Source organism: Scyliorhinus torazame, chromosome 14, assembly GCF_047496885.1.
Source record: "Scyliorhinus torazame isolate Kashiwa2021f chromosome 14, sScyTor2.1, whole genome shotgun sequence".
NCBI lineage: Eukaryota > Metazoa > Chordata > Chondrichthyes > Carcharhiniformes > Scyliorhinidae > Scyliorhinus > Scyliorhinus torazame.
In genome coordinates this window covers 36,097,955-36,123,269 of record NC_092720.1, presented here as the reverse complement: position 1 = coordinate 36,123,269, position 25,315 = coordinate 36,097,955, and the positions used below count along the sequence as shown (strand labels likewise).

Sequence of the window (25,315 nt, the reverse complement as noted above, 5' to 3'; positions counted from 1 at the left end):
TCCAGAGTCATGAGGTCATGTTGCAGCTGTACAAAACTCTGGTACGGCCGCATTTGGAGTATTGCGTACAGTTCTGGTCACCGCATTATAGGAAGGACGTGGAAGCTTTGGAGCGGGTGCAGAGGAGATTTACCAGGATGTTGCCTGGTATGGTGGGAAAATCTTACGAGGAAAGGCTGATGGACTTGAGGTTGTTTTCGTTAGAGAGAAGAAGGTTAAGAGGAGACTTAATAGAGGCATACAAAATGATCAGGGGGTTAGATAGGGTGGTCAGTGAGAGCCTTCTCCCGCGGATGGAAATGGCTAGCACGAGGGGCATAGCCTTAAACTGAGGGGTAATAGATATAGGACAGAGGTCAGAGGTAGGTTCTTTACGCAAAGAGTGGTGAGGCCGTGGAATGCCCTACCTGCAACAGTAGTGAACTCGCCAACATTGAGGGCATTTAAAAGTTTATTGGATAAGCATATGGATGATAATGGCATAGTTTAGGTTCGATGGCTTTTGTTTTTTGACTTCCCATGTCGGTGCAACATCGTGGGCCAAAGGGCCTGTACTGCGCTGTATCGTTCTATGTTCTATGACACTAAAGTCGGTGGAGTTGTGGACAGTGCAGAAGGATGTTACAAGTTACAGAGGGACATAGATAAGCTGCAGAGCTGGGCTGAGAGGTGGCAAATGGAGTCCAATGCAGAAAAGTGTGAGGTGATTCATTTTGGAAGGAATAACAGGAAGACAGAGTACTGGGCTAATGGTAACATTCTTGGCAGTGTGGATGAGCAGAGAGATCTCGGTGTCCATGTACATAGATCCCTGAAAGTTGCCACTCAGGTTGAGAAGGTTGTTAAGAAGGCGTACGGTGCGTTAGCTTTTATTGGTAGAGGGATTGAGTTTCGGAGCCATGAGGTCATGTTGCAGCTGTACAAAACTCTGGTGCGGCCGCATTTGGAGTATTGCGTACAATTCTAGTCGCCGCACTATAGGAAGGATGTGGAAGCATTGGAAAGGGTGCAGAGGAGATTTACCAGAATGTTGCCTGTTATGGAGGGAAGATCTTATGAGGAAAGGCTGAGGGACTTGAGGCTGTTTTCGTTAGAGAGAAGAAGGTTAAGAGGTGACTTAATTGAGGCATACAAGATGATCAGAGGATTGGATAGGGTGGACAGTGAGAGCCTTTTTCCTCGGATGGTGATGTCTAGCACGAGGGGACATAACTTTAAATTGAGGGGAGATAGATATAAGACAGATGTCAGAGGTAGGTTCTTTACTCAGAGAGTAGTAAGGGCGTGGAATGCCCTGTCTGCAACAATAGTGGACTCGCCAACACTAAGGGCATTCAAATGGTCATTGGATAGACGTATGGACGATAAGGGAATAGTGTAGATGGGCTTTAGAGTGGTTTCACAGGTCGGCGCAACATCGAGGGCCGAAGGGCCTGTACTGCGCTGTAATGTTCTATGTTCTTTTCCCCCAGTGACTGACCCCTCCACCCTGGGAAAGAGTGCCTGCCCATCCACTCTATCCATACCCCTCATAATCTCGTAGATCTCTATCAGGTCACCCCTCAATCTCCATCTTTCTAATGAAAACAGTCTATTCAGCCTCTCCACATAGCTAACACCCTCCAGACCAGGCTACATCCTGGTCAACCTCCTCTGTACCCTCTCTGCATCCTTCTGACCATAAGACCATAAGACATAGGAGCGGAAGTAAGGCCATTCGGCCCATCGAGTCCACTCCACCATTCAATCATGGCTGATTTCAACTCCATTTACCCACTCTCTCTCCATAGCCCTTAATTCCTCGAGAAATCAAGAATTTATCAACTTCTGTCTTAAAGACACTCAACGTCCCGGCCTCCACCGCCCTCTGTGGCAATGAATTCCACAGACCCACCACTCTCTGGCTGAAGAAATTTCTCATCTCTGTTCTCATCTCCCTTTTATTCTAAGGCTGTGCCCCCGGGTCCTAGTCTCCCCTGCTAATGGAAACAGCTTCCCTACATCCACCCTATCTAAGCCATTCATCATCTTGTAAGTTTTTATTAGATCTCCCCTCAACCTCCTAAACTCCAATGAATATAATCCCAGGATCCTCAGATGTTCATCGTATGTTAGGCCTACCATTCCTGGGATCATCCGTGTGAATCTCCGCTGGACCCGCTCCAGTGCCAGTATGTCCTTCCTGAGGTGTGGGGCCCAAAATTGCTCACAGTATTCTAAATGGGGCCTAACTAATGCTTTATAAAGCTTCAGAAGTATATCCCTGCTTTTATATTCCAAGCCTCTTGAGATGAATGACAACATTGCATTTGCGTTCTTAATTACGGACTCAACCTGCAAGTTTACCTTTAGAGAATCCTGGACTAGGACTCCCAAGTCCCTTTGCACTTCAGCATTATGAATTTTGTCACCGTTTAGAAAATAGTCCATGCCTCTATTCTTTTTTCCAAAGTGCAAGGCCTCGCACTTGCCCACGTTGAATGTCATCAGCCATTTCTTGGACCACTCTCCTAAACTGTCTAAATCTTTCTGCAGCTTCCCCACTTCCTCCATACTACCTGCCCTTCCACCTATCTTTGTATCATCAGCAAACTTAGCCAGAATGCCCTCAGTCCCGTCATCTAGATCGTTAATATATAAAGAGAACAGCTGTGGCCCCAACACTGAACCCTGCGGGACACCACTCGTCACCGGTTGCCATTCCGAAAAAGAACCTTTTATCCCAACTCTCTGCCTTCTGCCTGACAGCCAATCGTCAATCCATGTTAGTACCTTGCCTCGAATACCATGGGCCCTTATTTTACTCAGCAGTCTCCCGTGAGGCACCTTATCAAAGGCCTTTTGGAAGTCAAGATAGATAACATCCATTGGCTCTCCTTGGTCTAACCTATTTGTTATCTCTTCAAAGAACTCTAACAGGTTTGTCAGGCATGACCTCCCCTTACTAAATCCATGCTGACTTGTCCTAATCCGACCCTGCACTTCCAAGAATTTAGAAATCTCATCCTTAACAATGGATTCTGGAATCTTGCCAACAACCGAGGTTAGGCTAATTGGCCGATAATTTTCCATCTTTTTCCTTGTTCCCTTCTTGAACAGAGGGGTTACAACAGCGATTTTCCAATCCTCTGGGACTTTCCCTGACTCCAGTGACTTTTGAAAGATCATAACTAACGCCTCCACTATTTCTTCAGCTATCTCCTTTAGAACTCTAGGATGTAGCCCATCTGGGCCCGGAGATTTATCAATTTTTAAACCTCTTAGTTTCTCTAGCACTTTCTCCTTTGTGATGGCTACCATATTCAACTCTGCCCCCTGACTCTCTGGAATTGTTGGGATATTACTCATGTCTTCTACTGTGAAGACTGACGCAAAGTACTTATTCAGTTCCTCAGCTATTTCCTTGTCTCCCATCACAAAATTACCAGCGTCATTTTGGAGCGGCCCAATGTCAACTTTTGCCTCCCGTTTGTTTTTAATGTATTTAAAGAAACTTTTACTATCATTCCTAATGTTACTGGCTAGCCTACCTTCATATTTGATCCTCTCTTCCCTTATTTCTCTCTTTGTTATCCTCGGTTTGTTTTTGTAGCCTTCCCAATCTTCTGACTTCCCACTACTCTTTGCCACATTATAGGCTTTCTCTTTTGCTTTGATGCATTCCCTAATTCCTTTGTCAGCCATGGCTGCCTAATCCCCCCTCTGATAACCTTTCTTTTCTTTGGGATGAACCTCTGTACTGTGTCCTCAATTACTCCCAGAAACTCCTGCCATTGCTGTTCTACTGTCTTTCCCACTAGGCTCTGCTCCCAGTCAATTTTCGTCAGTTCCTCCCTCATGCCCCTGTAGTTACCTTTATTTAACTGTAACACCTTTACATCTGATTCTACCTTCTTTCTTTCAAATTGGAAATTGAAGATTCTGGTAGTGTGGCAACCAGAATTGTGCACAATATTCCAAGTGTGGCCTTACCAAGGTTCTATACAACTGTAGCATGACTTACCATTTTTTATACTCGATGCCCCATCTAATGAAGGCAAACATTACATATTCTTTCTTGACTACCTTGTCCACTTGTGTTGCCATCTTCAAAGATCTGTGGACCTGCATGCCCAGATTTCTCTGGCTTTCTATATTTTGCCATTTCTGGTTTATTTCCCCTCTATGTTAGGCCTACCAAAATGCGTTACCTCACATTTGTCCGGATTAAACTCCATTTGCCATAACTACTTAATCATCTTCACTTCTCTTATCCAAATGTTCTTGAGATCAAGGTCAAATAAATTGATTCAACCTTAAAGCCCCATGGCTGGAATTTTACAGTCCCATTGTGGCGGGGGTGGGGGGAGGGGGGGTGTAGGGGGGGGAGGTGGGGGGTGGCAGGGCCATACAAAACAGCTAGCTTTTCAAAAGTCTGTTGACTGTGGCGGAACTGGGAAATCCAGTCAGTGGGAGGGGCCCTAAAATTGCACGCCCCTCCTCCCCATTGCTCCCAACACGAGCACAACCGTGTCAGGAAAACTTAATGTATTATCTATGATGTATTATTCATCCCTCAACCAACAGGACTAACACAGATTATCTAATGACGTATCTGATTGCTGTTTGTGGAACTTTGCTGTGCGCGAATTGGTTTCTCTATTTCCTTACATTACAACAGCGACTCAAGTGTACTCATTGACAAGCACCTTGGGACATCCTGAGGTCATGAAAAATAGCATACAATTGCAATTTTTTCTTTCTCTTCCCTTTATATACTCCCACAGGCAATATAAAATCAAAATATGTAATGACTTTATAAAATAGATGTGAATGTAATAACGTCTTGACAATTCATTCAGGATCAAAAATAAAAATAAGTCGTATTTTCTTGCATTCTATAAAGCAGTACATTATACATTACCATCGGAAGCTGAACGTCACGGGGATAATAGCCGGGATTTTCAGTACCACGCCCCCCCCTCTCTCCCCCCCTCTCTTTCCCCCCCCCCCCCCCCCCCCTCCCCTCCTCTCCCTTCTCTCCCCCCCAAACCCACTCACCTCTGCTACCAGAAAACCTGCCGCAGTGGGGCCGGATATTCCTGGCCAACAACTGTGGGTACATATCCTTAGTTTCACTGCATGTTTCCAGTGGATGTATTTGTTGATATGGTCGTATGGTCAGTTTCAGTTTTGACAGGAGCGTAAGGCTGCAATCTGCATAGTTCTGTAAATGTCTTGAGAATTTGTTTGACAATTGTACCAAACAAGGCATGTGGATAAAGTATTAATCTCTACTTTATCTTTATCTAGTGAATTATAGACCCACCCATGTGTTAGATGTCTGTGATTTCAAATGTGCCAATCTCGGGGGTCACAATGCCTTTGCTCATCATCAAACTTCTACAAAATTGTCCCTACTTTTGTGTTATTTGCAAATTCCAATGCTGAAATCCAAACCATCTGTATAAACTGAGAGCAACTGTTAGCTCAACACTTATCCCTCGGTGACACTATTTCGAAGCTTCCCTGTGTCTCAGCCACACCCTTTCACCCTATCTTATCTGTCTGCATGACCCAGATCCAAATCTAACAGGCTGCATTGTGATACCATTTGGGACCAGCAGTTTACTGATTTACTTGCAATGAAGCCAGGTTTTTGAAATGTTCTGAGCCTCCTGAAGCACTTAGTCAGCCTACATATTCCACCAGTTGTTCGCTAAGCAATAAATTCTCCTCAACACAATCCTATCCTTCATTCGCTATTAATGCTCCTAACTTTGCTAATCTTGCATTGAATCATTTTGCTTGCATTTAGGTATGAACCATTCAATCCTCACCTCATTTTCTGGGACATTGACTTTCATCCTTTTGTCTGCTTTTCCCATTTTTTGATATTTCTTGTGTTTTCTTTTCAGTCCATTATAGATTCTAACATACTCTTTCTCGTAAGAGAAAACGTTTTGCCAATTATATCAGCTAACCCTTCTGCATCTTTTCAAAAAGTTCTGTGAAGTGTGTTCTGCATCCCTAATCTCAAATCTAGACACATTCTGTGATTTCCCCACAGGAATAACATCCTCTGCCCCACAAGCCCTGTGTTTGTTGTCTGACTGAATTGTGGAGGATGAATTTAGTGTTCCTGCCTATGTTGCTCCATCAGTTCTGTTCCTTGCAGCCTCAGTCTTGCTGAAATGTTGGAACCGTGCATAACAGGTCTGGTTGGAACTGTGACTTTACTGTGTTGGGGAATAAGCACCTATTTACAGTTTTGATCTGCAGGAGATTCATATCAAGCATTTTACACAGGCCCCTCTTTCTTCACATCAGTATGAGCCTCAGCACAGCAAACAGGAAGAGTTGTGGAGCTGCATTTTCCTGGCCCTACGGAGACGTGGTCGGAGGCCGGGGGTGGTTGCGGGAATATAGGGGAGAGCCACATTGGGACAGCTCCCCAATGCATTCCCGCCTCGGGAGCTAGACACCGAGGTGGTCTGGGAAAGGGGCTGCCTGCCTGCATGTAGCTGTTTAGTCCAACGAAGGCTCAATTAGGAGCCATTTATTGATGGCACTGGTGCTTTTTCCCTCCACCCTCCCAGCTTCAGGCCACTTTATTTGCTGCTTTCAATTCAGGCAACCAAAGACACCTCAGCATTGATGTGCTCTTGTTCTCACCTGCCTGCCTTAGCAGTGCCCACCTCTCCCAGTGGAGCTGCTGGCCTTATGTCACTGCAGACCCGCTGAATGGCCCATCAGCCCTGAGTGCCCAGCCACAGTTCTTAATAGAGTGGCGAGTGTGGAAGTGGCAAATTAGAAGGCCCCCCTCCTGGAAAGTTGCACCAGCAGGCATGCTGATGACATGGGTGGGCATCAGGACCCCCAAAATGGGCCTGACGTCAGTGTGACCGGTCCGCAGGAAAATCCAGCCCATAATGTGTGGGTGAGATTGACTTCCTTTCAAATCACAGAGACATTCAATGGGAGACCTCCTTTCTACTTTCACATGTGCTGGGCGCAGATCATATATTACAGGAAGAAGGTGTCAGAGGAATAGAAGGAATGTGATACGGGCTTGCCAGACTGAATATGTTTACTGTAAGATGACGGTAACTGGTTGAATCTACTGGTTGAATAAGAAATTACTGCTACTTTGTGAATCATGTATGTCAAATAGAATACAGATGTGGATTAAAATGTCAAGCAAAATCTTACTGGTAGAAATAAATATTAGATGCGAACATTTTTCTCAGAAACAATAAATTTGCCTTTACGTCATGTCTTATCTAGAAAGATTATTTAAAGAATGTTTGACAATGCTTCCTCTGAGGAAAGACCGTGGTGTTGTGGTAATGTTGCCGGGACTAGTCATAATGGCCCAGACTAATGCTCTGCGGATTATGGGTTCAAATTCCACCAGCAATTTAAAAAAGAAATCTGGACTATAAAGTTTTAGTGACAGTCACCGTGACAACTACTGTCAATTGCCTATCTGCCTCACTGAAAGGAAGAAAATCTGTCATCCTCACCTGGTCTGCCTTATGTGAGACTTCAGACTCAAAGCAATGTGGTTAACCCTTAACTGACCTCTAGCCAAGCATGCCACTCAGTTCAGGGGCAGTTAGGGATGGGAAAAAAGTGCTGGCCTTGCCAGCAATGCATACATCCCATGAAAGAATGAAAAAAGCACTGTCTTGCACATTTGAAGGACCTACAAACAGCCCGCAATAAATATTTAGGGTTTGTTTTTTATATATTCGTTCAGGGGATGTGGGCGACACTTGACCAGCATTTATTGCCCATCTCTAATGGCATTTCACATTAGGGTTAATGTTAGGAGTCACATGTAGGCCAGACCAGTTAAGAATGACAGATTGCTTTACCTAAAGGACATCAGTGAACCAGAGTGTTTTTTTACAGTAATGGTCACCATTGGACTTTTAATTCCAGACTTTTATTGAATTCAAGTTGCACCATCTACCAGGGCGGGATTTGAACCCGGGTCACCAGAGCATTACCCTGGATCTCTGGATTACTAGCCCGGTGACAATACGATTATATTACTGCCTCCCCTTTGGTGACGTTGACCGGGGATGAATGTTCACCAGGATTAGTGTTGACCCAGTGATATCAGTGACAATATTCCAGGTAACTGAATCCATATCCTTTCCACAGTAATGCAACACAAGAATCCTAATTCAGTTTCGATGGAGGGACCTTGGCTTATATGGCATTGAGCAGAGTCGGTGCTGAAGACTTCTGTGTTGTGGAAACTCCGTAGTTAGAAAATGCAGCCATAAACGAATAGAAAATGTTGAGATGTCGATACACACTTGTTACTGAAGCAAAATCTGTTCAGTAATATTTAATCTTGCGAAATGAGTCTAAGTGTAGAAATGAATAAGGGAGAAATGGACTCCACTTACCTCATAAATAACTGTTCAAAGATTCATTAATCAGCTCCAGGTGCGCTCTTGCCATAAAAAGCTTAATCATAACCATTCCTTTCTTTTGTTACATGTAAGTTCATCTATACATTCCTGTAGCTCCAAACCCATCAGCGTTAAACTCCATATCTGCCTTTGCTGCAAAGAGCAGCCTGCTGTGGTTAAACCCCCTGGGGCCTGACAGGGCTAACATCGGCTGCTGCCACTGTAGTCTGTGCCCTCTCACCAACTGCGATCACACCACTCTTCCTGAAGCTTCCTTCCCATCAGATTCCAGGCCACCCGATATTGAGCCAGGCTGGAACAGGCGGGCTTCAGTGGGACATCCCTGTGGGCCATGCGACTCACTACTGACATAGAGTTGTGGGCAGCATGGGCAGCACAGTGGTTAGCACAGTTGCTTCGCAGCTTCAGGGTCCCAGGTTCGATTCCCGGCTTGGGTCACTGTCTGTGCGGAGTCTGCACGTTCTCCCCGTGTCTGCGTGGGTTTCCTCCGGGTGCTCCGGTTTCCCCCCACAGTCCAAAGATGTGCAGGTTAGGCGGATTGGCCATGATAAATTTCCCTTACTGTCCAAAAAAGGTGAGGTGTGGTTACAGGGATAGGGTGGAGGCATGGGCTTAAGTAGGGTGCTCTTTCCAAGAGCCGGTGCAGACACAATGGGCCAAATGGCCTCCTTCTGCACTGTAAATCCTATGATATGGTAATGAGAGCCGGCCTTCACATTGGTCCGATTCTCGTAATTGGAATTCTACAACTGCTGTATTTCAGGTGGGTGTCCTTGAGTAAAAACCATTGGAGCCAATATTGACCTCCATTGCACTTCCTGTGTTGATTGTGTACAACAGATCAAAACTTGGAAGCATTACTCCCACCTTATTGGTGCAAAAGTCCGATTTCCCTAGATACAGAGCTGGTTGCCAGAGCATTGGAAAGCGGCAAATATGCCACCCTGGTTGAAGAAAGAGTCTGAGGACATCCCTAGTAACTACAGGTCAGTCAGTTTAAGATCAGTGGTGGGTTAGATTTTAGAAACAATGATTAGAGAATAAAAATCAGCAGGCACTTGGAGAGGTTTAAGTTAATTAATGAGAGAACCAGCACAGATTTTGAAAAGGCCAGATCGTACTTGGCTAAACTTACTGAATTGTTTGATGAAGTAACAGGGAAGGTAGATGAAGAGATTGCAGTGGATGTTGTCTATGTGAATTTTGAGAGACTGTTTGACAAAGTACCACATAAAAGGCTGATAGCAAAATTGAGGCTCTTGGATAGGAAAGTAGGTGTCAGTGGCTATCCCTCCACAATGCTCTCTACCTTGTTTTGTTCTGTTGGGATGCTCCTTAAAACCGACCTCTGACCTAGCTCCCTAACACCTTCCCTAATGAATGAAATGAAAATCGCTTATTGTCACAAGTAGGCTTCAAATGAAGTTACTGTGAAAAGCCCCTAGTCGCCACATTCCGGCACCTGTTCGGAGAGGCTGTTACGGGAATCACCTTATGTCACGTTTTGCTTTGTCACACTCCTATTCAGTGCCTTGAGATATTTCATTACTTTAAAGGAGCTATATAAATACAAGTTGTCAACGTTATATTTCGACAGTGCTTCACAACATAAAGTGCATTCTCCGGAATCATGCTTCGATCCATGCATTCTCACAATTTAATCAGCAGTCCATTCATTCCAGCAACTGAAGGCATTGATTTATCTTATTTATCAGGAAAGTTAGGATTACAATCCCTTGACGTCAATATTGAAACCTGCCAACTCACTTTTAGCACCAGTCGAGGGTCAAAAAAAAGCTTTCCCACTCTGCAGTTCTCCAGAATTGTGCCTTGACCATAAAACCTCAGAGTCGCTCCCCTCCCCCACCGTTATCACTGTGTCACCTCAATTCAGCACATCAACCTCTGTTGACAATCTCTAAGTGAGATTGATAGTTTATTGCAACAGTAATGAACGGTGGGAAATGGTGACTTGTGGTCGGAGTAATGGGGCTAAGAGTGTTTCTGCAAAATTAACAGAGAATATTTACAGCCAGTCAGTCTGGACTAGTTTCAAACCTATCGATCCAATGTGTAATATTTTAAATGGTTTGCCATTAAGAGCCCCAAGTCTTATTGTGCCTTTGGTGATGATATTTTTCTAGTTCAAACTTGCCAGTACAAGCCTATTTCATAACCATAAAGGAAAATGTGAGCTATTTCTAGTTTTTTAAATGTTTTGGGGGATTTGTTTATTTTTTTAATCTTGCAAAGACATCTTAAAAGATCTTGAGAAGAACTTATCAGTAGTTAAAATTCCTCAGACAGCTGGTGAACCTTTCTATTGTAGACAATGACGGACTGGTGCGACTCTAACCCTTTGCCTTTTTCTGTGCTTGACTGTGGTTAAAGAATATTTCCACTTGTGAAAGGCACAGGAATTTTCAGAATATATTGGTCTCCTAACAAGAATTTTGATTTCATTTAGAGAATAGCTTAAGAGTAGAACTGCACCGTTGTCCCAAATGTTTGTGTAATATTCTATTTTTGGACATCTCACAGACTCAGCATTGTCCAGTACAAATTACTTCAAAGTAGACCAGGTGTGGTGATTTTTCCTTTAAGGGCAACACAGCAGAAGAGGGTCACCTGTCTTGAAGGACCAATTGCGACCGAGAATGGTTAATCACTCCAGGGGGTGGAGTCCTCTCTTCGGCTGAAGACATCCAGAAGACATGTAGGGACCGGCTGCTCTCGATCAGTCTTGGGGCTGCTGGCCTCTGTACAGTTTTTCTTATGAATAAATACCTTTTGTCTATCAAATGAAGTCTGTGACCATGCAGCGTTACATATGGCGATGAGGGTGGGATAGATTACAATTACAGCCTCTGTCCCGACACCTGTTTTAATCGAAATCTGAAGAAATAAATACTCACTCGAACGCCTCTCTTTGGACGAATTGACCCATTGAGACCCATGTTGAGATGTGCCAGATCCTGAGGGGAAATCGCAGAGCGGACCTGAATTGGCCGGCGGATTCAAAAAGTTAGAAATGTGTTGGGAAACATAAAGAGAAACAAACCCTCATAAGCCAGCCAATGGGGTTTCCCATTGTGGACACCCCCATGCCATCGGGAAATCCGTGGGCGTGAGTGCGCTGCCGGTGAAGTGGAGGATCCCACCGACGAATAATCCTGCCCATAAAGGTTCAAAGGAGGAGCAGACCTATTTGCGCCAAGACTTGAAAAGTGCAGGAAAAACACACAGAGAAGCTGCTGACTGCTGGGGAAGAAAGAGGTAATGCATTTAAAGAGGTAATGCATTTAAAGAGGTAATGCATTTAAAGAGGTAATGCACTTGAAGCGGCAACCACAAAAAGAAGCAAACGGCAATGGACAGGCAAATTGGAGAAGATTCCAAACAAGGTTTCTAAGCAATAAAGACCTCAAGGAAGATGCAACAGAAGACCTTGGACGGGAGGGGGGCAATGATGAAAGACTCCGGAAGGAGGACAACGAAAGACAGTAAATGACCAAATAAAGGGCAACGAGAGAATTGCAGAATGGAAACAAGTCAACACTTCACTGTGCATAGACTTGACCAACAGTGAAGCCAAAACGGGTTTAACTGAAGTTAAGCCAAGTTGAAATGAAGGTTCCATTTAGAAATGTATAGGTCCAGTAAGAACATGATGGAATTCCTTCGGGAAAAATGCAGAAATCCAAGACTTCAAAAGAAACTAGGAACTATTGAACATAAAAGGAAATCAGCAAAAAGTATTAAAGCTCGAGGGAAGACATTAAAACTAGAAGATGAAATGACTGACAAACCGGGAGAATAAAAAGTTGCAAAAATTTACAAAATGTTGAGAAGAAGGAGAAATTAATGAGAGAGTGAAGAATAAGCTGAACTCCATGAAAAAGTAACGAGAAAATAAGAGCAAGTCGAGTGAAAGATTAAATCAGGATAATATGAGCTTGAAGAAGCGAAGCTTGGCAATGAGGAAGTAACTGAAGAGGTGAAGACATTGAAATTGACAGCAGAATCAGCAATTCAGAAAGAAAGTGAGATTACGTGCCAGAACAAGATTGGTGAAATGGTCACATGAATGGAACGGCGCAAGAACCAATAGGATAAAATTGTTGATGAAGGTGATGCCGAATTGAAATGTTGGAAAGAGAAAAAACTGTATCACACGACCTGAATACCAGAAACAGAGTACCACAACTACCCCTTCACAAGTGACAGACCGAGATTGTGAAAGAACTGTCAAGACATAAATGAAATGAAATGAAATGAAAATCGCTTATTGTCACAAGTAGGCTTCAAATGAAATTACTGTGAAAAGCCCCTAGTCGCCACATTCCGGCGCCTGTTCGGGGAGGCTGGTACAGGAATTGAACCGTGCTGTTGGCCTGCCATGGTCTGCCTTAAAAGCCAGCTCTTTAGCCCTGTGCTAAACCAGCCGTATTGTGATGCCTCCATGCATTATAATGTAAGGTGCTCAGCAAGCAAGGATCAACGTGGGGATGGAGAGTGGCACTACCCACAGAGTGATGTACGTAGTCACATGGTCAGAGAACAGTCAAGGATGGAACTCGCTCAGCAGCAAGTCTGCTTGGAAGAGTTCCATGCAAGACTATATTTGGAACTGTAGATGGTTAAAGCCTACAAATAAAAGTGTTTATGTTGAAATACACAAGTCTCAAGACCCTATCAATGAGCCAACACCATTGCAACAATAATAAAACCATATTAAGTACAGAATATGACGTGGTGTCATAATATGAAACTTTGGTAGTGAATCAAGTCAGATCTCTGGAATTATTGGCTGGGATTCTCTAAAAACGTGGCTAAGTGTTGACGCTGGCGTAAACACCGGAGTGTTTCACGCTGGCGTCAACGGGCCTCTTGGCTCAGCGATTCTGAAGCCCACAGGGGTCCAGCACGGCGCTGGAGTGTTCCGCGCTGCTCCAGCTGTCATACGTGGCCCTTTTCTGCACGCCGCAGGTCCGCGCATGCACGCATCCCCCAAAACTAGGGGGCACTGTTTTAAAATTAGAGGTCACCCTATTAGGTCAGAGATGAGGAGGAATATTTTCTTTCAGAGGGCTATGTGACTCTGAACTCCGCCTCAGAAGGTGGTGGAGGCGGGGTCATTGAACATTTTTAAGGTGGTGTTAGATAGACTTGTTAGGCGAGGGAATCAAAGGTTATCAGTGGGAATATGGAAGCCATGATTTTATTGAAAGGCGGAGCAGGTTCGAGGGGCCGAATGGCCTACTTTTGCTCCTATTTTGTAAGTTCAAGGGTTTGAAACAGCCTTGCTCCTCAGTGTCAGGATACAGCTCAATAAACTGCATTTCCTCAAGATGTTAACGTCCAACTGGTGCAATTGAAGAGTTAGCAATCACTATCAGATAATTGCTACACAAGGACATGAAGGAATCTAACAACACAACGTAGTCTATAATTGTGCACACTCACTGAGAAGCAGTAGTTATGGAGCCATTGGAAAAATGGTCCTTCTCAAACTAGGGTAAGATGAAAGTGTAAGTTTTAAGGGTACATTCAGTGTCCCTCCCATTGTTGTACTTCAATTGTTTGCTGTCCCGATCATCCATCAATATGTTCGCTGGAAAAACTCACACGGAAGACTTTTCCGATTGTCATGTTTTCAGTAGCATTTCATTCCTTATTGTGGGTAACAAAAACAAACAAGTCTCATCGTAAGGATCTCTTTCTAGAGGGAATCCCAATGTTATTTAAGGGGTTAACGCAAACTCAATGTCACTCACCTACCATGTTCAATTCATTTTTCTTTTGCATTCCAGCACTTTCAGACCATGCTGAAGACAAAACTGAATGTTCTGACACTTCGGAAGGAGCCCCTACCAACCGTCATCTTTCACGAACCAGAGGCTATTGAACTGTCCCCCACAGCCCCTCTGAAAAATGACCAGCCGTACACAGAACGCAAGGTTTGTTTCAACTGTTGTAGATATTGTCCCGACAGCTGCTTGATGAGATTTGATTTAATTATTTTTCGGGCAACAATCTGCTATTTATTATTTCACCGGCTGGGACAAGGTATGGTTGTTTTTATTTCCTAACCTAAATGTAACATTTACTGTCCGGACAGAACGCCAGTATCCATGACAGACAACAGGTCTCTTCACAGCACACCAAAGGCAGATGGTTGTTGAGTCTTTAGACATTACCTCAGACTATTACACACAGTGCTACATATTCCATTGACTTTTACACTTGTAATTTTCCCTGCAAATTTTTATTTGGGAGAAGGTGATACTGATCATGGAGCCAGCAATAAAATCTAAAGATGCGAGGGACTGTGGGTTCTAACCAGCCTCCTTGCAACTTCCTGTTGGCACTGAAGTTCCTGTTGGCACTGAAGTTATTGAAGTCAATGATAAATGGAGAAAAACAAAGAAGCAGTTTCCTTTTTCCCTTAACTCCTGATGGTGAGAATTCTGATTGAAATATAATTTAGCAGGATCTCAGAAAGGAATAGTTTAAATCATTCCTCCATTTTGTAAATAACATGGGTGGCAACAAAAGGGAGAGTTCACAGTTTCAATGGAGAAGACTGCTAATTGCCCAAGTGTTTAATCATCAGTATTGGCGTGCTCTATCTTTATTCTGTGACGAGTAAACATTTACACTTCGGGTGGTATCTTACCAGAATTTGGCAAAGTGTTAGGCTCAGACTGAAAACTGCCGTGTAACTATCCAGTTACACGGACTAGTTTTCTCTCAAAATATTGAGCCACTTGGAGAAAAAAAAATGTGGTTCACTCTGATGGGATGGGACCCAAAAGAGCCGGAAACTGACTCCCCAGGGATCTGGGCATCATCTTTAAAGGGCGCTCCGGTCATTACTGCTGCCTGACGGCCCCAGCCCCCAAAACAGGAAGGATTGGGGTTCTCCCCCATCCCCAACAATCCTTGCAGGATTCCACCCCCCTACCCCGACTGCTTGTCGTCTGGCCAAACCTGTTGTAAACCTCACTGATGTGACGTCACGCTGGCCAGGTATGAATATTCAGTGAGGGGGCAATCATGTGGCAGAGGGCACGCTACTAACATTGAAATTGATGCAAATCTATTCAAATGAGGTTCACGTCCTTCGTGGGCATGAACTTTGTGAGTTCACCAGCAAGGGGCGAGAAAAATCAGGAAACGCAATCTCTCCAGCAAGAATCACGTTTCCCAATTTGCGTGGGATTTTCCGCCACTCCGCCGATCCCCGTGCATGGCTAGTGCAGGCTCAAAATCAACCCCCTGGCCTTTATTCTATGAATGAAGTACAGCAAAACTAGGTATGATGAAAAAAATCCTTCAGGCGAGTTGGGGATAAGTATCTCATTGAGTTACCCTGTTCCCCGTCCACCCTTTCTATGGTGAGAATTCATATTGATGAGATGAAAGTCATCTAACGTGGGGCAGGGTGTGGAGGAATTTGACCGCCCTTTGAGGCATGGGGAGGTATTTCAAATACAATGGATGGCTTGCCCACCCTTCCCATCAATCCCTGAGCTTTCCCACATACTGTGGGCAGTAAGGTATCAGCACCCTGATGCCTATTGGCCACTTAAGGGTCTAATCTCAACCCCACTGCCATAATAATTTGGACCGTGGAAGACAAAGGAAAGTGGCCAGTCTGTTGCTTTTTCACCATTTGAGGTGTGTGGTAGTAGAGGTATTACGGTACCTGGTAATGCTGGAACACCATTGATAGAAACTGTATGCTTCCTATTGGTCAAGGTGTATGGTAGCTCCGCCCTGCTAGGCGGGGCATAAGAGCCCATGCCGCCCCAGCAGCCTTCATTCTGTACCTGAGCTGCTGGGGAAACATCTAGCTTATTAAAGCCTTCAGTTGGACGACAACCTCGCTTTAGTGGTCATTGATCGTGCATCAATTTAATAAGCTAGATTTAAAAAGGATGGAGCTCCGAATCAAGCCGGAGTGTCTGCAACTCAGCCCCCAGAACTCAGTGGCAATCTTCAAGCACTGGCTGCCGTGATTTAAAGGATATCTCGGGACTGCCTAAAACACACCCACGGGAGAGCAGAAACTGCACGTCCTGCACTCAAGGGTGAGCCCGGAGATTTACACACTCATCGAGGAAGCGGAAGACTTCGATGCAGCAACAGAGCTGCTAAAAGGACATTATATTCGCCCGGTAAACCAGGTCTACGCCCAACATCTGCTAGCAACGAGGCGACAAATCCCTGGGGAATCGCTGGAAGAATTCTACCGTGCACTCCTGGTGTTGGGGAGAAACTGCAGCTGCCCGCAAGTTTTGGCGAGCGAACACACTGAACTCTTGGTCCGGGACGCTTTCGTGGCAGGCATGCTATCCTCCCATATCCGCCAGCGATTGCTAGAAAAAGACACTCTAGGTCTCAAGGAGGCAAGGGCCCTTGCAGGCCCCCTGAGCAGCGTGGAACCCCTCCACTGCCGACCCCGAGACATCCCCCATCCCCCCCACAAGCTTGTGCTGCAAGGCGGCCTGGCATCCCCGGGGGGCCCCGCTGCTACTTTTGCGGGCAGGCCAAGAACCGCGCCAGCGCTGCCCAGCCCGTGCACCCACCTGCAAGGGATGCGGTAAAAAGGGCCATTTCGTGGTGGTATGCCAGGCCCGTGCAGTTGTCGCGGTCTCCGGCGGCGAATGCGGACCGCCACCACAAACCTCTCCACGGTCCCCTTGCGGCCAGCGGGCGCCGCCATCTTCCTACTCCAGGGCCACGTGCGGCCCCCGGGCGCCGCCATCTTGTCCCGCGGACGCCATGTTAGAGGGATGGGTGCCGCCATTTTGTGCACCCCCAGCCATGTGCGACCAATGGGAGCCGCCACCTTAGATGAACCCCCAGGACCCCAGCTCGGCTGACCACACACTGCCCGAAGAGAACACTCAACTGCTGCAATTAGCCTCGGTGACTCTGGATCAGTCCCGGCCTCGAACACTCTCGACTGCTACAACGACTGTATTTATCAACGGGCACGAGACGTCCTGCCTAATCGATTTTGGGAGCATGGAGAGCTTCATACACCCTGACACGGTAAGGCGCTGTTCTCTCCTCGTCCACCCCGTTAGTCAAAAAATCTCCTTGGCCTCCGGTTCCCACTCAGTAGAGATAAAGGGGTTTTGTGTAGCAAACCTCACAATCCAGGGAAGGGAGTTCAAAAATTACCGGCTCTACGTCCTTCCCCACCTCTGCGCAGCCACACTCCTAGGTTTAGACTTCCAGTGTAACCTCCAAAGTCTAACCTTCAAATTCGGCGGCCCTATACCGCCCCTCACTGTCTGCGGCCTCGCGGCCCTTAAGGTCAACCCACCTTCCCTGTTTGCGAACCTCACCCCGGATTGCAAACCCACCGCCACCAGGAACAGACGGTACAGTGCCCAGGGCCGGATCTTTATTAGGTCAGAGGTCCAAAGGCTACTGAGGGAAGGAGTCATTGAAGCAAGCAACAGTCCCTGGAGAGCTCAAGTAGTGGTGGTAAAGACCGGGGAGAAGCATAGGATGGTCATCGACTACAGTCAGACCATCAACAGGTTTACGCAGCTGGACGCGTACCCTCTCCCCCGCATATCCGACCTGGTAAACAGGATCGCGCATTACAAGGTCTTCTCCACGGTGGACCTTAAGTCCGCCTACCACCAGCCCCCCATCTGCACTAGTGACCGCAAATACACTGCCTTCGAGGCAGATGAGCGGCTCTATCACTTCTTAAGGGTTCCCTTCGGTGTCACCAACGGGGTCTCGGTCTTCCAGCGCGAGATGAACCGAATGGTGGACCGGTACGGTTTACGGGCAACATTCCCGTACTTCGATAATGTCACCATCTGCGGCCACGACCAGCAGGACCACGACACCAACCTCCGAAAATTCCTCCAGACCGCAAAGATCCTTAACCTTACATACAACAAGGATAAATGCGTGCTTAGCACCGACCGCCTAGCCATCCTCGGCTATGTAGTGCGAAATGGAGTTATAGGCCCCGACCCTGAATGCATGCGCCCCCTTATGGAGTTCCCCCTCCCTCACTGCCCCAAGGCCCTGAAGCGCTGCCTAGCATTTTTCAGTTACTACGCCCAGAGGGTCCCCAACTATGCAGCCAAGGCCTGTCCCCTGATCCAATCTACAGCTTTTCACCTGTCGATAGAGGCCCGCCAGGCCTTCAGCCGCATCAAAGCAGACATTACAAAGGCCACGATGCACGCCATCGACGAGTCCCTCCCCTTCCAGGTCGAGAGCGATGCGTCCAACGTAGCTCTGGTGGCCACCATCAACCAAGCGGGCAGACCCGTGGCCTTCTTCTCCCGTACCCTCCATGCTTCTGAAATCCGCCACTCCTCAGTCGAAAAGGAGGCCCAGGCCATAGTAGAAGCTGTGCGGCATTGGAGGCATTACCTGGCCAGCAGGAGATTCACTCTCCTCACTGACCAACAGTCGGTTGCTTTCATGTTCGATAATGCACAGCGGGGCAAGGTAAAAAACAATAAGATCTTGCGGTGGAGGATCGAACTCTCCACCTACAACTACGAGATCTTGTATCGTCCCGGGAAGCTAAAGGAGCCTCCGGACGCCCTGTCCCGCGGCACATGTGCCACCGCACAAGTGGACCGCCTCCGAGCCCTCCACGAGGACCTCTGCCACCCGGGGGTCACTCGCTTCTTCCACTTTATCAAGACCCGCAACCTGCCGTACTCCATCGAGGAGGTCAGGACAGCCACCAGGGACTGCCAAATCTGCACGGAGTGCAAACCGCACTTCTACCGGCCAGAGAAAGCGCACCTGATAAAAGCTTCCCGTCCCTTTGAACGCCTCAGCATGGACTTCAAAGGCCCCCTCCCCTCCACCGACCACAACACGTACTTCCTGAACGTGATTGATGAGTACTCCCGGTTCCCATTCGCCATCCCCTGCCCCGACATGACCGCAACCACCGTCGTCAAAGCCCTCCATAGCATCTTTGCACTGTTCAGGTTCCCCGCCTACATACATAGTGATAGGGGGTCCACCTTTATGAGCGACGAACAGCATCAATTCCTGCTCAGCAAGGGCATCGCCTCGAGCAGGATGACCAATTATAACCCCCGGGGTAACGGACAGGTAGAGAGGGAGAACGGAATGGTCTGGAAGACCGTCCTACTGGCCCTATGGTCCAGGAATCTCCCAGTCTCCCGCTGGCAGGAAGTCCTCCCGGATGCCTTCCACTCCATCCGGGCACTGCTTTGTACCACAACCAACCATACACCTCACGAACGTCTCCTTGTCTTCCCCAGGAAGTCCTCCTCTGGGACCTCTCTCCCGACCTGGCTGGCAGCTCCCGGACCCATCCTGCTCCGAAAACACGTGCGGGCGCACAAGTCGGACCCGTTGGTCGAGAGGGTCCATCTTCTCCACACTAACCTCCAGTATGCCTACGTGGCGTACCCTGACGGCCGACAAGATACGGTCTCCCTACGAGACCTGGCACCCGCCGGAGCCCCACGCACACTCCAGCCACCAGTCCCACCCTCCCCTCCACCAGGGCATCTTACAGGAGGGTCGGTCCTTCCGCCGGCCCCGCCTAGACTCCCCCACTCACCGACGCACCCTGCAGGCGCTCCCTTCCCAGGTCAGCCGTTTTCCCCACCAGCGCCGTCTAGGGGTGTCGAAGCTGCCACGGTGATCAAAGCCACGCTCCCGGAGTCACAGATGTCCGAGCCTCCACCGGAGTCACCACCGAAGCTACGACAATCACAGAGGACGACCAAGGCCCCTGATCGACTGATTGCTTCATTTTAAATTGTAAATTTAAATCATAAATTGTAAATAGTTATTAGAATTGTAAATAGTTACAAAATGATGTACGGAGGTATTACGGTACCTCCATAACTAATTCTACCACGTTGCCAAGTTTGTAGTATCAGGCCACCACCCACGCCGGACTCTTTTTTAACAAGGGGTGAATGTGGTAGTAGAGGTATTACGGTACCTGGTAATGCTGGAACACCATTGGTAGAAACTGTATGCTTCCTATTGGTCAAGATGTATGGTAGCTTCGCCCTGTTAGGCGGGGTCTAAGAGCCCGTGCCGCCCCAGCAGCCTTCATTCTGTACCTGAGCTGCTGGGGGAAACATCTAGCTTATTAAAGCCTTCAGTTGGACTACAACCTCTCTTTAGTGGTTATTGATTGTGCATCAAGGTGAAAAGGCAGGAAGGAAGGGGTGTTCTTCCTTTGGAGGGTGAGCTGTGCACAACAGGAACACCCCTCCCAAAATGCCCCCCCCCCCCATTCTTTCTGCAAAATAAAGCAAACGGGAGAAAAATGGGATTGTGAGAGAGAGATAAAATAGACAGATAGAAAACTTTTTCTTAAAGTTTATTCTTTGGAATCTCCAGCAATAAGTAGAATTTGAAGGAGTAAGACCACACATTTGTTTTTTAAAAATATATTTTATTAAAGTTTTCAAACACAATTTTCCCCCTTACAAATCAACAAAAACGGTAACACAATAACTAATAGATAACATTGTTTAAATAAAGTAGTGAACTAACAAAGTAACAAGAAATGGTGCTCCCCCCACCACCCCAACTAGAACAAAAACAAGTTGCCCCCCCCCCCCTCACTTTCTGGGCTGCTGCTGCTGGCTATCTATTTTCCCCTAACGTTCCGCTAGATAGTCAAGGAACGGTTGCCACCGCCTGGAGAACCCCTGAGCCGATCCTCTCAGCGCAAACTTCATCCGTTCCAGTTTTATGAACCCCGCCATGCCGTTTATCCAGGCCTCCACGCCAGGGGGTTTCACTTCCTTCCACATGAGTAAAATCCTTCGCCGGGCTACCAGGGACGCAAAGGCCACAATATCGGCCTCTTTCGCCTCCTGCACTCCCGGTTCATCCGTTACCCCAAATATAGCTAACCCCCAGCCTGGCTTGACCCGGACCTTCACCACCTTCGAGATCACTCTTGCCACTCCCCTCCAATACTCCTCCACTGCTGGACACGACCAAAACATATGTGTGTGGTTTGCTGGGTTTAAGACCACACATTTGTAAAAGTCATTTTTTAGTGCGAAAAAAACCTGGCAATAATTAAGATTCTTCACACTATTGAAAAAATTGCTTACGCCTGTATTTTCAAACATTATCCTTTTCCGGTGTGTTCTGTGGGCAATACCTCAATATCCTCCATGTCTTTGAATGTGAAGTCTCTTAATGAAATATGTGGAGGAGCAGGAGAAATCCGACAGCCGCTTGCTGATCTCTTTGTTCAACTGTGCGTGCACAGAAGCCAGAACCTGCTGTCCAACCTACGTTGTTACAATGGGGCTCTCAAATTGCCTTGCCGTTATTCTTAATACAAAATCCAGGCCATTTTCTGCAAAGTAAGAAGTTTTACAACACCAGGTTAAAGTCCAACAGGTTTGTTTCGAATCACTAGCTTTCGGAGCTCAGCTCCTTCATCAGGTGAGTCCACCAGCTTCAGGCTTACTGGTCTATAATTCCCTGTTTTCTCTCTACCTTCCTTTGTAATTAGTGGGGTTACATGAGCTACCCCCTAATCTGTGGGAACTGTTCCAGAGTCTATCGAATCTTGAAAAATGACCACCACTGCATCCACTATTTCCAGAGCCACTTCCTTAAGGACCCAGGGATGTAGATTATCAGTCCCTGGGGATTCAATCCCATCAATTTCCCCAACACCATTTCTCTACTAGTATTGATCTCCTTCAGTTCCCCCCTCTCACTAAACCCTGTGTTCCCCAATATTTCTGGTATCTTATTTGTGTCCTCACTTGTGAAGACCGATCCAAAGTATGTATTTAGCTACTCAACCATTTCTTTGTCCCCTATTATACATTCCCCTGTTTCTGACTATAAAGGACCTACATTTGTCTTTGCTAGTCTTTTTCTCTTCACATACCTACAGAAACTTTTACAATCATTTTTTATGTTCCCTGCAAGCTTACACTTGTACTCTATTTTCCCCTTCTTAATCAGTCCCTTGGTCCTCCTTTGCTGAATTCTAAACTGCTCCCATTCCTGAGACCTGTTGTTTATCTTGGTCAATTTGTATGCTTCTTCCTTGGATCGAATATTATCTCTAAGTTCCCTTGTAAGCCATGATTTGGCCTCCTTTCTTGCATTACTTTTGTGCCAGACAGGAATAAACAATTGTTGCAGATCCCCCATACGTTCCTTGAATGTTTGCCATTGCCAACAACAGTCATGCTTTGAAGTAATATTTCCCAATTGATAGTAGCCAACTCACGCCTCATATCACTGTAGTTTCCTTTATTAAGATTCAGGACTCTAGTTTCAAAATCAACTATGTCATTCTCCATCTTGATGAAAAATCCTATCATATTATGGTCGCTCATCCCCAAGGGGTCTCACACAACTAGATTGTTAATGATTCCGTTCTCATTACACAGGACTCAGTCTACGATGGCCTGTTCTCTAGTTGGTTACTCAACATATTGGTCCAGAACACCACCCCATATACACCCCAGGAATTCATACTCTATGGTATTGTGACTAATTTGATTTGCAGATTAAAATCACCCATAATTACAGATGTTCCTTTATCACCCGCATCTCTAATTTCCTGTTCAATGCCATTCCCAACATCACCACTACAGTTTGGGGGTCTATATGCAATGACCACTAACATTATTTGCACCTTGGTGTTTCTCAGTTCGACCCATACAGATTCCACATTGTCAGAGCTCATATCCTTCCTCGCTATTGGGTTAATTTCCTCTTTGACCAGCAATGCAACTCCACCACCTTTTACTTTTTGTCTGTCCTTCCTAAATACTGAATATCCCTGGATGTTCAGTTCCCATCCCAGGTCACCCTGCAGCCATGTCTCCGTAATCCCAATTATATTATGCTTGTTTACATGCACGATTAGTTAATCCGCTTTATTGCGAATACTACATGCATTAAGGCTTGTCTTTGGTTTCCCTGCCTCTCACTTTTCTTATTCCCCTTTCTGTCTTTTGTTTTTGTCCTTGATTCCTCCTCCTATGACTCCTTGCATAGGTTTCCACCCCCTGCCTTTTTAGTTTAACCCTCCCCAGCCACTCTAGTAAATGCTCCCCCGAGGACATCTGTCCCGGTCCTGCCCAGGTGTCACCCGTCCAGTTTGTACTGGTTCCACCTACCCCAGAACCTGTCCCAATGCCCCAGGAATCTGAAACCCTCCCCCTCACACGATCTCTTCAGCCACGTATTCATCTGATATATCCTGCTTTTCTACTCTGTCTAGCACGTGGTACTGGTAGTGATCATGACATCACTACCTTTGAGGTCCGCCTTCTCAATTTTCTTCCTAACTCCCTACATTCTGCTTTTAGGACCTCATCCCTTTTTTCTAACCTAAGTCGTTTGTACCAATGTGTACACGACCATTGGCTGTTCACACTCCCCCTCCAGAATGACTCTGAGACAACCTTGACCCTGGCACCAGTGAGGCAACATACCATCCTGGTGTCTCATTTTCGGCCACAGAAACGTCTATCTATTCCCCTTTCAATTGAATCCCCCTATAACTATTGCATTTCCACACTTATTACTCATCCCCTCTGCAGTGAAACCAACCATGGTGCAATGAAATTGGCTGGCGGAATTTGGAGGGCGGCACGTTGGCGCAATGGTTAGCAATGCTGCCTCACAGCGCCAAGGACCCGGGTTCAATTCTAGCCTCGGGTGACTGTCTCCCCGTGTCTGTGTGGGTTTCTTTCGGGTGCTCTGATTTCCTCTCACAGTCCAAAGATGTGCAGGTTAGGTGGATTGGACATGCTAAATTGCCCCTTAGGGTGAGTTTACAGGTCAGGGTTGGGGCCCCTGGGTGGTCGTTCAAAGGTTCGGTGCAGACACAATGGGCCAAATGGTCTCTTTCTGTACTGTAGGGCTTCTATGATTCTATGTTGTTGCTTTTCCTGAGAGGTCATTCCCCTCAACAGTATCCATAACGGTATGTCTGTTTTGCAGTGGAATGGCCACAGGAGAATTCAACACTCTCTGCTTAGCTCTCTTGCTCTGCCTGGTGGTCACCGATTTCCTGCCTGTCAGTGGAGTCTGAGCCTACGGTGTGACTACCTCTCTATGCGTGCTATCCACGACTCTCTCCACCTTGCGGATGTACACAGTGTCCCTGGCCGCCGTTCCAGCTCTGAATCCCGGGCATCCAGCAGCTGTAACTGGAGACACTTCCTGCACACGTGCTGACCGCGGGCACTGGAAATGTTCCCAGCTTCCCACGTGGAGCAAGAGGAGCAAACCAGGGCTTTGTACTTTCCTGTCGTGATTTACCCCTTTAAATTAAACCTTTGGAAGATGCTTGATATCAGATTATATCCAATTCTCTTTAGCCATTGTGACATAGGAAAAGCACCAGCCAATCTGCACACAATCTGTTCAGCCAAGTTTATGAGCATCATGCGCACAAACAACCTATGTACTGAGAGTAAGATCTGCAAGCATTCACATAATGTTGTGAGGTGGGGACATATTACTGCACTGTGGGAAGCATCTCAAGACACGTTAGGCTCCAATGAGCATTCCCAGAATAAGGAACCTTGGCTTTTCAAGCTTCCTCCCTAATTCAGCTATAACACCCTGGTACACAACTTGCACTATTAGAATTAACAGAAGATCCCAAATATTTACTGTGTTACCTTTTGCAGAGAAGCTATTTCCTCTGATGGGGGAGGCACAGTCCAAATGGATAGAATTAAGCCAAAAACCAGTGAAATCATTTTCAGCCAAATGGCGATAAAATTCTGGAATCGTTTCTCCAAAATACTGTGGAAGCTAGGTCAATGGAAATATTCATGGCTGTGGTCAATTGGTTTCTTATAGGTCAGGTTACTGGATAATGA

The 25,315-nt window shown here is 46.5% G+C and overlaps 1 protein-coding gene across 1 annotated transcript in view; it reads left to right on the top strand.

Annotated features, from left to right (window-relative positions):
• pid1 (phosphotyrosine interaction domain containing 1) overlaps nucleotides 1-25,315 on the top strand; it is a 187,120-nt gene that overhangs the window by 39,624 nt on the left and 122,181 nt on the right. The window contains exon 2 of the mRNA XM_072473928.1: nucleotides 14,243-14,389. Coding sequence (XP_072330029.1) covers nucleotides 14,243-14,389 — 147 coding nt within the window. The remainder of the gene's footprint in view (nucleotides 1-14,242; nucleotides 14,390-25,315) is intronic.